At 46.6% G+C, this 12,995-nt stretch overlaps 1 protein-coding gene across 7 annotated transcripts in view; it reads right to left on the reverse strand.

Annotated features, from left to right (window-relative positions):
• Positions 1–796: 796 nt before the first annotated feature.
• Positions 797–12,995, reverse strand: part of SLC8A3 (solute carrier family 8 member A3) — a 141,265-nt gene continuing 129,066 nt past the window's right edge. For 4 of the 7 annotated variants that reach the window (XM_072839092.1, XM_072839094.1, XM_072839093.1 and 1 more), the window contains 5 exons: positions 12,077–12,094; positions 7,815–7,939; positions 7,164–7,263; positions 5,269–5,544; positions 797–2,908 (listed from right to left, as the gene is read on the reverse strand). In XM_072839092.1, coding sequence (XP_072695193.1) covers positions 2,532–2,908; positions 5,269–5,544; positions 7,164–7,263; positions 7,815–7,939; positions 12,077–12,094 — 896 coding nt within the window. In that variant the 3' untranslated portion in view covers positions 797–2,531. The remainder of the gene's footprint in view (positions 2,909–5,268; positions 5,545–7,163; positions 7,264–7,814; positions 7,940–12,076; positions 12,095–12,995) is intronic. The other 3 variants (XM_072839095.1, XM_072839096.1, XM_072839099.1) reach the window with 1 other exon arrangement.

A 12,995-nucleotide genomic window follows, 5' to 3' on the forward strand; every position in this document is an offset into this window, starting at 1 on the left:
ATGGTCATGCCATAGTGTCCGGGCTGGTGGCTGTGCTCAACCATACGTCAGATGAGCAGGGCGGACAGGGAGCTCCTTGGGAGGGAGAGGAAGGGGCCAGGTCTGATGGGGAGATGGGGGTAAGGACTTGGGGAACTATGCCATTTGGGGGAGAATGAACTTGGTTCCTGAGGGCTTTCAGCATCCTACAGTCAGCTGTGCCTTCTACCTTGGGTTCCATAGGAGCCCCCCCCCGCCCCCCAACCCAGACCTCTGCAGCATTGACCCCCTCCACTTCTTAGGCTAGGTTAATGGATTTGTTTCTTGCAGCCAAAAGAGCCTTGGTTAAGAAAGTGTTAACCTCGCCCCTGGACTGTGAGTTGCTTGAGGTCTTCCTTATATTCCAGTGTAGGTCAATGCATAGACTGTGTTCAAAACCCACCTGCTGAATGGATGATAAGTAAACGAATGAATGGATGTGCCTATTGGTTATAAATCCAGGGCCCTGTTTGCCTGGCTGGCCTCCTGCTCCACTGTGCCTTTCTGATACAAAATGCTCTTCCCCGTCATCACCGCAGCTCTGCTGCTCCTGTCCTCCAGCGTCCGAACGTCCAGCTTTTGACAAGTGGCATTTTCCTGAAGTATTTTTTGCTTTAAAAACACTGGGTCTGGCACACTGGGATCTGAGGGGATGGCAGATGCAGACAGGATATACAAATAGGAGACAACACTTTCACCTCAACCACTTCTGCTCCCAAAGAACCCCAGCTGGCCCCCTGGACCTTTTCCTGAAGAAACATGGAAGAAGCAAGCTGTATTTAGAGAGATATAAGTATAGCTTTTATTTTTTTTTAAACCAACCCAACATTTCCACTGGCAACTGTCAACATAGCTTATGACATGAGCACTGTTTCTTTTTTAGTTATTTTTTTAAGAAAAAAATGTGTTTAAAATTAAACAGGTGTTTTTTAATTTCTCTTTTTTTCCCCTTAAAAAATGTATTTATGTCAATGCAGAAAGCCTAAAGATCTGTGGGCAGTTTTGTGATGATTTCATATGTGTGTTGGTGTGTGTGTGTGTGTGTGTGTGTGTGTGTGTATTTTAAAGCCAGGTCCTTTCCAAATTTGTTGGGAGAAGGTCTGTAGGCCACGGCAATCTCTCTTTCTATAAACCCAGGCTCCGTGGGATGATAGCAACTAAGATGCCTCTTTACTGGGGCAGGAAATAGCCCACAGGCTGGAAAAAGAGCTTCATGAGGTTTAAAAACAAGCAGGAATGTGGGAGAGATGAGAAATTCCAGTTCCTATCTCGTGAAAATGCTTTCAAACATGACCTGAGGGTTCAGGAGAGGTGGAAGGAGCCCCTAGTTTTCTTATCAACCTCTCAGTGTTCGCAGTACCTCAAGAAATACAGTCAGACCTCTTAGTGTGGCACGTTAGTAAGTGAGGGGGTGGTGACGCTGACATTTCTCCGAAGCACTGACATTTTAAATATAACCTTTCCTCTTCAAGATCTCACGAGGTGGACAGCTCTTCTCCTCAGCCTCAGATACGAAGCCAAAGATACTCAAGAAAGCCATCTATCCCTTTTGTTTTTCCCCAGCTGCCCTTGGTCATAGCGTACCATTCCTATTTTTGTCCCACATCTCCCACGTGGTGGGTCTTCCTGCAGAAGGATAAACGTATAGACACGGACACAACGAGACAGACAGAAGCAATTGGAAAGGGCAGGGAAGGGAACCAGACTTTTTTCTTTTAAACTGGATTTGGACGAAAGCATGTAACACTCCTCCTGCCCCGGCCCCCTGATCTCCAGCGCTCCTCATGGGCATGCAAACTCACTTCCAGCCAGAGGCCATCACTCTCCCACGGAGAAGACAAGCGGAGTTGGGGGGGGGGGGGGTGCGCAGGTGGCCACAGAGACAGTGCTACCAGGGAGAGGGGAGGGGGGCGGTGGAGAGACCTCGCCTCTACCTGTCATCAACGACGCACCGTGAATTCCTTCACAGCACCTTTGTTACTAACTTCAGAAAGACAAGACTGAACGAACGAATAATGAGCTAATGAGCGACGCCAGAGGTGAGAAGAGAACCGAGAACCGAGAACCGGAAAGGGGCCTTGGGGCTGGGCCTGCCGTCCCCCCCCGCGGGCTGGGCTGCGGGAGGGAGCAGGGCTGTGCGGGACCCAGAAAGACAGGGGACGCCCTGCCCCCAGGGAGGGAGAAGCCGAGGAATAATCGGGAGGCGGTGGAAGGGCCTGACCTCTGCTGTGGACGGGGGCCAGGGCTTGGGGAGACAGGGAGGAGGTGGATTTGTTGCTGTTGTTGGTTTGTATTGAATTAAATGCTTTGTCAGGTGGGTGTTTCCTCCGCTGTGTTTGATGGGTTAAGACTCTGCCCTTCCAGTGGGCGGCCGGCGGGGCCTGGGTGGGGCGAGGGTCCTGGGGCTCGGTCCGCCGCCTCTGCCGGAGGCCCAGGCCGCGCGGTCCCGGGGCCAAGTGCCCTTCTCTTAGGAGAAGTCCGAAGCCTGTGCTGCGGAGGCCCCACTCCGCAGCTCAGAAGCCCCTGATGTAGCAGTAGGCCTCCAGCGTGGCAAAGAGTATGTAGAGGAGCCACAGGCTCACGAAGAGCCATGTCGTGGCCAGCTTGCAGCCGCGGGGGCCACCCAGCTCCCCGCCCAGGTGGGGCCGCCGGCGGTACAGGAGCACGCTGATGCAGACGAACGCGAAGATGGTGAAGAGGGTGACCGAGAAGGCCAGCGTGCCGGCGGACACGTAGAACTCCTGTCCCTGCAGGGCCCAGTAGATGGCGGCCACGGACCAGGCCAGGCCGATGCCCAGGAAGACGTTGATGGCGTTGCTGCCCGTGACGTTGCCGATGGAGGCATCAGAGTACATATCCTGGATGGCAGCGGCTTTGCTGGCAAACATGTCTGGAAAGAGGCAGAGATGGTGGGGGCTGGAGGGAGCCTGCGATGCGGAGGGCCCCCCTGTGTGTCCAGAGGCATCTGGGGCCCCAGGCCTAGCAGAGGAAGGAGAGGCAGGGGCTCTGCCATTAACAAGCTGTGTGGCCTTGGACAAGTCACCTCACTTCTCTGGGCTTCAGGCTCCTCATCTGCTGGGGTCTGAAGATCCCTAAGAGCCTACCGGTCCTGATATTTACTGAGTGGGCATGCTGTTCCCTTTGGATTATTTTTTTTTTTTCAGCAAGGGGATTTTGCCCCAGATCCCACAATCTGCCCAGGGAACCTTGGCATCCCAGGAAGCTGCTTAGGGTAGATGCCTGGTTGTACTCATCACGTGGGGTGTTAGCTCCTGTAACACAGGGCACAATGCCCCTGGACTCAGCATTGTGTTAGGCACTGGATTTATGGGGACAGAGGACACGCCAGGGAACCATGAGGAATGGACTCGAGGGAGACAGGGCTCTGCCTCTATAGTTAGTATATGGGGCACAGAGTTCTGCAAGCTGTTTGACTTCAGATGTTGGCATGGACTATAGTAGGCATTGGAAGGACCGTCAGGGACATCTAGCCACTCTTTTATTTCACAGGTAAGGAAAAAAAGGGTCAAGGAATCTACCCAAGGTAATAAGACATTTGGCCTTAAAGCCCTCATGGAAGGGCCCTTTGCATATCATCACCCCAAAGAGTCTCCGGCAAAGCCGTGAAACCAGCCAAGTGCACCACCATATAACCTTTATCAAGCCCCTAATGCTGCCAGCTGCTCCCTGGGCCAATTGCAAGGACTTGGGAATGTCCCAAGCGCTCTCCTTGCCTGCTTGTCCTGGCTTGATTCCTTGTTGCCAATTTTCTCAGATCTCCCAGAGAAAACCTCTTGCTTTTTCTTGCCTGACCTCGCTTTTCCGCCTCTGATCCCCTGGAATTTCTCCCCACATGTGTTCCTTTTCCCCTGTAATAGTTCTGCTCCTTCCCCCGCCCAGTAGCTCCCATCCCTTGAGGCCTTGAGAACAGAGATCACAGGGTATCTCCACCACAAAGCCTCCCGTGGATCATCCATCTAATTTCCTACTACCTGATACATTTCCAGGATACCCAAGCCTCTTGCATTACTAATGTATGAAACAATCCCTCTACTCTGGGCTGGGGTTTGGGGAAGAGGTTTTCTGGAGTGTCATGTCCATTGAGTTACTCCTCGGAAGGATTTATTCTCTGAGTCCAGGAAGGGTTTCCCTCGGTCCAGCCAGCAGAGTCCTATCTGATAGGACTCAGCCTCACCCTCTTGGAGGAGGATGTTTTCTCTTCTTTGCTGTGGCAGCAGGGAGGCTCCCCTGCCAGGAGTTCAGGTTCAGATGCCCTGGACACCCAGCTGAACTAAGCAAGGAGCCTGAGCTAACACAGCCTTCTGCCTGCTAACTGCTCCTTGTCATTCCAGCCCAGCTTATATAAGTCTCTCTTGGAAGCAATCCACAACCTGACCCAGCCCAGGTCCCCTAGTTCCATGCTTGCACAGCACCTCTGCTTTCTTGTCACTGAACTTACCGAGATGATTTCAATTAGGGGAGTTGAGTGCAGTTCTGTCACTAGCTGCTGAGCTCCACTCAGAGCGGGGAGCACATCTCCTGCCTCCCATGAAAGCCTCATGCATCAGGCTCAGTAAATATTTGTCTAGTGAATGAGTAAGCTCATGCCTACTCCTGTGTGTCTTTGGGTATTTATAAGAAAAGAAAACAGTATGTAATTCATCATAGGAGAGGACAAGAGCTCATGAAGCTTCCTCTCCTGTCCCACCAGGAGACAATTTGTACTCACATGTATCTTTCTAAGGAGGAAGCCAAGAATGCTTGTGAACATTTCTACTGTGACATTTTCAAGTGGGCTAATCTTTAGTCTCAGTGACTGCCAGAGGGACACGGAAGAACAGGATCTATATTCTTTGAATTACGTTGTTTGGGCCTTCATGTAACGTGGAGGTTAAGGAAGTGGGCCACTTACATGGGCGGTAGACTTAACCCTGTGGACCTCAGTTTTCTCATTTGACATGTGAGGATAATAATCCCTATTACATAGGGTTTTAGTGAGCATTACAGAGAGAAAACATGTAAACTGCTTAGCATACACAGTGCCTGAGACATCAAAAGTGTTCAAGAAATGTTTAGCTCTCTCTTGCTAGTAATATTATCATTAATCCCCTTGACTTCTGCATACCTTCTGGGCAGAGGCTCTGTTAAGCTCAAATCTGAGGTTGTAAGGAAGGTAATGAGGCAAAGTGTAGGGGGTCACTTGAATCTGGTAATAACCTCTTTGCAAACCCAAGCACCCCTTACTCTTACCTGGCACAGAGGTCCCGAATGCCACGAACACCACAGCTGTGACTGAATCTTTGAGGCCAATGGTGCAGCCGAAGTGTGAGGCCAGGTCCCCAATTATGGCTGTAAGCATGCCAATGATGAGAATGGACACAACGAAGCAGGCCCAGCCATGGCAGTACTCTGTGGGGGGCACGCAGGCAAACAGCACCTTCCAGAAGACCGTCAGAAAATGCATGACATAGTCAAAGCAGGATGGCAGCCTCTCCTCCCCTGACTCATCCTCATCCTCGTCCCCTGCTGGAGATAAGATAAGACAGGCCCAGGGAAAGGCAGCGAGGTCAGATTCTTATTCACGAAAAAGTCAAGTCAACCCACATGGCAAGCATTAGCTGGCAGGAAACTCCAGCTCTCTCCTGAGCAGTGGTCATGGACAGGGCCTGGGTGCCAGAAAACAGCCAGGTAATGGGAGCCAAGTTGGGGTGCCACTAGTCAATGTGAATGCAGGGCACCCAGGAGGGTGGCAGGGAGAGGACAGAAGGAGAAAGAGAGAGGATGGGGGTAGAGCACAGGAGGGACAAGGCAATGAAGCAGAGATGAGGGTGGAGCAGGCTCCATTGGGTTGCCTGGGTGAAGAAAGTGAAATCAGCTGTGTGTCCTCTCTTTACTGGACACGATGGAGTGCCTCCCTAATTTTCCTGACATGCCTGCTGCAATAACCTCGTGGTTCTGGTTGTTATCCATCCCCAGAGGGGCGGCTGTCATTCCAGATCATGTGGGCATACCAGAGAGCCAGCGCCATCCTCCTAATATCCCATGGGATAGAGCAGGCAGGGGCCCCATTGTCCTTGCCAGGAAATGTGGGCAGAGTTGCCCATTCAGCAGTCTGGGAGGAGAGGATGTGCTGAGGCACGCTGGCACCTTGTCCAGGGCAACCTCTGTTATGTTTTGACACAATCAGTGGAAGCTAGGTTTGAAAAGAGCAGGAAATAAGATGCTTGGGTTCCAGTTGCAGCTTTGCCAAGAAGAGGATCTGTAAGCTGGGATAAATCACCTCGTATTTCTGAGCCTCGGTTCCCTCATTTGAGAAAGGAGAGGGTTAGATGATGTGGCCTATATTCTGTTTATCGTCTCTTTAGGGGCAAAGTAAGGTCATCAGAGGGAGAACTGGAGGGATCTGAGGCAGGCGGTGTGAGATGGGGGGTGGGGACAGCCACAGCCACCCTCTCTTCCTGGCGTTACTTCTGCTTTGGCTCAAGGGCCTCGGGGTAGGACCCTGTGTGTTGCTATGACAACAAAGCCTCGTGACAGCAGATGAGGCCAATAGAGCTAGGCCGTACAAGGAGGCTTCGATGGTGGTGTAGAGACCTTGTCTGGGGTCCTGGGTGTGCTGTGGGCCACCACAGAGGGAGCCTGTCGGTAAATGGCAAACGAGAGGTCTGGAATCATCCAGGGTAGAGGTTTGTCAGTGTCGGTGCAGAGATTTTACAAACCCTGGACCCCTGCATCTCTAATCAGAACAGTCCCCCCTTCAACAGAAAGGGAGGACCAAAAGAATGAGAGAAGGAATGATGGAAACCAGAATTTAATGAGTTCCTGTTTGGTACCAGACTCTACCATTCTGCTTTGCCGAGAAAGGTCGACATGGTTCCCTCTTTCAAATTGTGGTGCAGGGAGGATAATTTGTCTTAGGTCACACAGTGGAGCCAGGATTTGAAACCAGAGTTAGCCATGCTGTTCCAGCTATCCCATGATTCTTTTCCAAAGTGACCCAGTAGAATAGGCAAACAGTAAGGACTAGAGCTGGGACACAGAGGCTTTCCCAGAAACTGGTAGCTGCGGATGGGGCTGCATTCTTGCTTCTCTGGTGTTGCCTGCTTCTCCCAGCAAGGCCGGTGCCCCTCCTGAGACTCTCTTACCTGCACTGACTGTGATGGCCTCCATGAACTGGTCCCTCCAGGAATGTGTCCCCACAACCATGGCCAGGTTTGTCTTTTTGATCAGTTTGTCCACCGTATTCTGTCAGAGAGATAAAAACTTGGAATCATGAGGTTAGAATGCTCAGAACTGTTGAGGAGTCTGGCACTTCAAGGGAATGAAAGATGTCTTGCATTCCAGGCGTATACACATGGGTTCTGGGTGTAATGGCCTTGGATGATATCTTCTGGATCAGTCTTTCTATGTCCCTTTTCCTTGGTTGTGATGGTGGATATCGGTTACTTTGAGCAATACAACAGAGCTTAACAGTCATGATGCCAATAAGCCTTGCTCCAGAGTAGAAAATTTTAGTAACTTTGTTTTTAAAATACTGTTAAACAATAGTGATGATATATCCAGGGACTTTATAGCCCATTTTTCCTTATGTTCCTTATGTTATGTTTTCTCCCAATATTCCTAGGATCTAAATGGCCGGCACTATTGCTTCCATGTTATAAATGGGTTAACTGACACGGGGTGGGTAAGTGATTTGTTCAGTTTCAACTTCACATCTCAGTGGTGAAATTGGAACAAAACTTCTACCTCCCACCACGTTATTCTGTTATTCAATTAGATCTCACTTGTGGCCTGACCTTGAACTCAAAGGACTCTTCAATGATGACCTCTACTTTGGGGTGTTCGCCCAGTACTGGCTTTCCCATCTCTGCTATCCTCTTGGCCTCCTCTTCCTCCACAGTCAGCTTCCTGTCTGTCACCTCTGCAACAAAGCAAAATCAGACTAGCTTTAGCACATTCACCACTCTCTAGTAGTCTACAGCTCAAGAGTATTAGGCAGTGGGCACAAAGCAAACTGCTCTCAAGAATGGGGACTTCAGGTACTTTTTAGTGCCTCTTTCTATAACATGCTGAATATTTTATGACCATCAGATCATGAGAGGGTCCCTTGCAGCCCTGGTATAAACATTTTTATTTCCTTTTTTAAAAATTAGACTATTCCTCTTTTTTGTATATTTTTTTATTGGAGTTCGATTTGCCAACATATAGTATAACACCCAGTGCTCATCCTGTCAAGTGCCCCCCCTCAGTGCCTGTCACCCAGTCCTTTTACTTCCATTTTATAATTGGGTGAGCAACCTGACCCAAAGACTTTCATGAGAAATAGCACCTAGTGAAGTCCTCAAGTCATCTGGTAAGATATTGGAGGGTTGGGAACCAAAGCCTTTAACAATTTTGAATTGTTGGGCCTAATTGTTCAACTACTTGATATAAATGTTCTTGGAGGTCATAACCACATGTTAATCCAAAGGGTATGTCTACTGATTCTTGTCAACATCTGTTTCCAACACCCTTGGGACTGTGCCCTCTATAGAGAAGAAAGTAGGCTTATCTACACTCCATACAAGTGACTGTTATCCTCACAGTGAGAAACTTGGAAGATCTCCTGAAAGATTATTTCATGACTTTCCAAATGAAAAATCCTCAGGATTTCTGTAGGAACCAGGCACATTTCCTCTGGAACAGAAATACTCATTCAATCAAAACCAAAAAGAAGCTCTTCCTTTGTGTGTGTGTGTGTTGTTGTTGTTGTTGTTGTTGTTGTTTGAGGCATTCTCTGTATCTCTCAGCATCTTGACTCATTTACCAGTGGTCCCTTCTCATGTTGAATGGTGGGAAAATTTTTCCACTTCAGCTGGTGAGTCCATTTTAAGACCACTTCACCATGAAGGCATGTTTTCTGGATTAGAGTGAAATAGAGATTGAATCTTTTTATTCCCCTTTGATTAGAAAATTGCTCTTGGCAGCCTGCTTCTTTCAGAGATCATTTAAACATCTTTCCTTCCAAGTCCACATTCTTACATGCAATTAATTCTTTTATTCAGTTCCTTAATTGATTTCATTCCACATAGTGAATCTCCCATGAGAATCCTTTAGCCCTTGGATAATCTCAAGGACAAAGTGGGTCAGAGGCCAAGGAAGTCTTCTTTTCTCTCTAATTTGGGAATTGGTGAAGCGTAGGGATGGGTGAGACTCGAGCTCTTGAAGCTGCAGGGAAAGGAATTCACTGGAAAGACGATAAGCCAAGAATGTAAGTTAGAAGAGAGGCTGTTTTATATAAGGATTTTCTTAGTTGTCTGAATGAAGACGGTAAGAAAGTATGTGGAGGATTCCTGAGCTGGCTGTTTTCACTCAGTGCTTCTGGCACCAAACACAGAAGGCAATCCCAAAGTGTTTGGGAGCTGTCCGTGGTGCTGTCCTCTTGTTAGTGTTGGTGACAGCTTTCAGAAGCAATTATTTCTCAAGGATCAATGTCCTGTTTATTTTTAAGTGAGCAGACACCCTCTAGCAGCCTAACTTTATTCAATCCATTGATTCTGAGTCTTTTATTAGTTAATTATGAAAGTAAATCTGGGTACATCCAGGGTTCTGGCTATGAAGTCAATGATCCTGAAAGACAGACTGCAGGCCACTCTGAGGAAAAGCCTTTTAAAATAAGACTTACAGATTTCTTAAAAGCAAGGATACTTTTTCCCTCTACTTGTAGGTTTTTGCACCATATCACAATGGCTATCCTAGTAGTGACAGTATTATTCTACTTCTTCCTCCCTGATTCCCTCATGTCATACTTTACATGTGCCACAAGAACTTTATACAAAATATAATGAGCTCTCCAGTGACATATAAATGTACCTGTCTAACCCCTTGTCTAGCTATCAATCTGGCACTATATCCACCTGGCAGGATATTGATCTACCTACTGACCTGTCCACTCCTGTGGTGACAGCCAGTTTTTCCATCTAGCTTTTTGCAAAAATCTCTTTGACAAATACCAATCCTCTATCTTTGGATCTCCCACAGCCCCACAGAGGTACTCCATATATATTGATTAAGAGATTGATTCACATGCCTTTAAATCAACTCTGATTTAGTGTCTTCATTTGGTAGTAATTTCTGACTTTTTCTATTGTTGTTATGTTCATTCCTTTATGTTCAAATTAATTTCTTGAGAGGGTGACAAGTCCATAAAAGACCATAATGATTCTGAGAACTTGTGTAACTCCTCAGAATTTCAAGTGAAGAGAATAAATGATAGGTGATTTTGATATTGGGACTGACTGAACAAACTCTCAGATGTCAGAAAGGAGGGGGGTGTGGGGATAGAGGGAGAGAGAAAAAGAGAAAGAGAGAGAGACTACGAATAGGATGAAAGATTGAACAAATACTGGAAGAACAAAGAGTTTGCCAGGCCAGACAAGAAAAGATTGCCGTGAATCTCCTACAGGTATCCTCAGAAAGAAATGGGGTGATGCAGCTAGTGCTCTCACTCTCAGGTCCCTGAATTTGGTGGTATAGCTCAGAAGTAATATATTTACTCTCCGTCTTTCACCACCAGGCATTCTTAATCATGTTTGCCTGTCCATCCAGGAAAGTTCAAACAAGAATTTTATATTTCTAATGAGTCTTAAGTCTAATCCTGGGGTTCTAGATTAGAAGTTTACAGACTAGAAAAGATCTAGAAAACGATACCTTCTTTTCCTATTTTAGCTTCTATTGGTGTTTTTGCAAATATGTTAAAAGTACAAGAATGCTGAAACCATATTACCATCTTTGTTCTGTGTATATGTGTGTTGGTGGTGGTGGGGGTGAGGAGAAGCAAGAGTTGGAACAAAGAAGCCCATATACTTTCCCAGGCAAGAAGATAAGTGAAGGAACTCTCAATGCTATGGCATTAATATCCTGGGGGAATAGTAGAATATCTGGGGTCAGAGGCAGTTCTTATCCTTTTGGTATAAAGACAAAGCAAGTGGTCAAGGAAGCTGGAGTCTTTTTTTTTTTTTCAGAAAGAAAAAAAGTAGAGGTTTACCTATTTTTATTGTTGTTTAAAGGCTCCAGGGAGGTAGATGTCCTTAATATATATATATTGCCCCTTCTCAAGACCAGGGTACAGCCCATATGTAATTTTGAATACTCATGAATTCTGTAAGATACCTTTCCTCTCAAATGTTCTTAATTTTTTTTATATGTTCAAAGAGCTGATGAAATTAAAGTGTTATTTTAATTTAAACCGAGACATCTTATATAGCTCACTCTGCCTGCACTGAGAGTTATAGTATTGCTGATATGCTAGAAAGGCTTTCCTATCTGCTCACAAAGTTAAATGTTGTTTATTATTTGAATCTACTGATGCAAGCATACTCTCAAAGGTGTATGTCCTACAATAGAACCTAGATTCTTCATGAGAATATGTCCAAAATAAAGTCTCCAAAATTTCTATTTTCAGCCAGATAATTGTCCCCACCACCCATAATATCCTAATTCTTCTTGTTCATGGCATATATGACTTCAAGGGTCAATGACAAATGAACCAAAGTTCTAGCAATTTAGGTCTCAGCTGTAATGAGATGGAAGATCTCCAGGATCAGTAAAATTCCAGATTCTTTAAAAATTGCTTTTCATGTTCTTACAGCAGCTCCCGATTATTTTTCTCTGGTTCTCTCAAGATTGAAGTATTTTCTTTCAAATCCCATCATGACCCTATTAGGAGATTCAGCCCTGACTCTCATCTTCTCTTACCCTACAACATGAGATGACAGATGAATCAAGACTCAGGAGAAGTCTATGACCCACTGATTCTTTGGTAAGTTTCAACTTTCTTCCTGGTCCCAGAGAGGACCAGCTATGCCTTTACCCACATCCGCTGACAGAAGTGGTGCTCAAGAATTGTCTACTTCCTCACAATTACTTCAAGTGGGGAAATAAACCTCTCAGTCCTTAGAAGAACTTGTCAGGTTAGCTTGAGCCCGCAGTTCCTATTAAATAAATCAAAGGACATTGTTCTTAAACTAAATAATGGCACTGGCAAGAAGTAGAAAAGAGGGGGCAAGACACCTCTTACCTGGAGACAACAGGAGCGCTGTTTGCAAATGGATACCAGACAAGGGAAGAAAGAAAAGGAAAGAGCATTAAGGTCCCATCTTGAAAGTATCCCCAAGCTTTGTGGTTGCAGCAGGAAAAGGAAAGCAGTGAGCTTAGTGGGTGAGAGCTCTGCAGCCACATGCAAAAGGCAGCATTTGGAGCATGCACAGCAGCAGCAGCAGCAAGAGGTATGAGCCACTAGAGGGACTGGTGAACACCAGAGCCCTGCAGCCTGACTTTCTCCACACCTTGTCTGCAACTCTGGGGGCTAGGGAGAAGGAATAAAGATGGGGGAATTCGTGTGAGTGGAGCAGGGACACAGCTGGTCATTTGTGATCTTCTAAGGAATGAGGTTATCATATTCATTCTGTAAAAGAATGAGGATCCAGTTACCATGAAAACTGTATAGAGTTGCCAGTTTATCAGTGGCAAATATGACCCTGGGGCTTGAATAACAGTTTAGGGTCCTGAGAAGTGGCCTACAAGAGTGGAACAGCCTTCTGTCCCCAGTCTTGTAACCAGATCATGCTTAGCTTCCCAGTACCTATAACATGGCCACAAATAGCTTTCTAGTTACAACATGGGCCAGAACTTTGAGTTCCCCTCAGAGAAGGACCTCGTGAAAAGGTAATTTCTGCAAAATATTTTCTTTTTATAGATATAGTCTGGAGGTTAGGGCCATGGACTCCTACCATTTTGTATCACCTGTGTCTAGTGAAGTCACTGCAACTAGTAGATGTTCAGTAGAAGTTTGTTATTTGCCACCTATTTCGGCAATTGTATTTTTTTAATAGATCCTGTGCTGCTGCATCTCTGGGTGGTGGTGTTTTTGTTCCAGAAAGGACAGGCTAAATAGAGCCCAGGTATTCTGGACCAGAGAAACTGCCATACAGAAAGCT

This window comes from Canis lupus, chromosome 9 (assembly GCF_048164855.1).
Source record: "Canis lupus baileyi chromosome 9, mCanLup2.hap1, whole genome shotgun sequence".
Classification (NCBI taxonomy): Eukaryota; Metazoa; Chordata; class Mammalia; order Carnivora; family Canidae; genus Canis; species Canis lupus.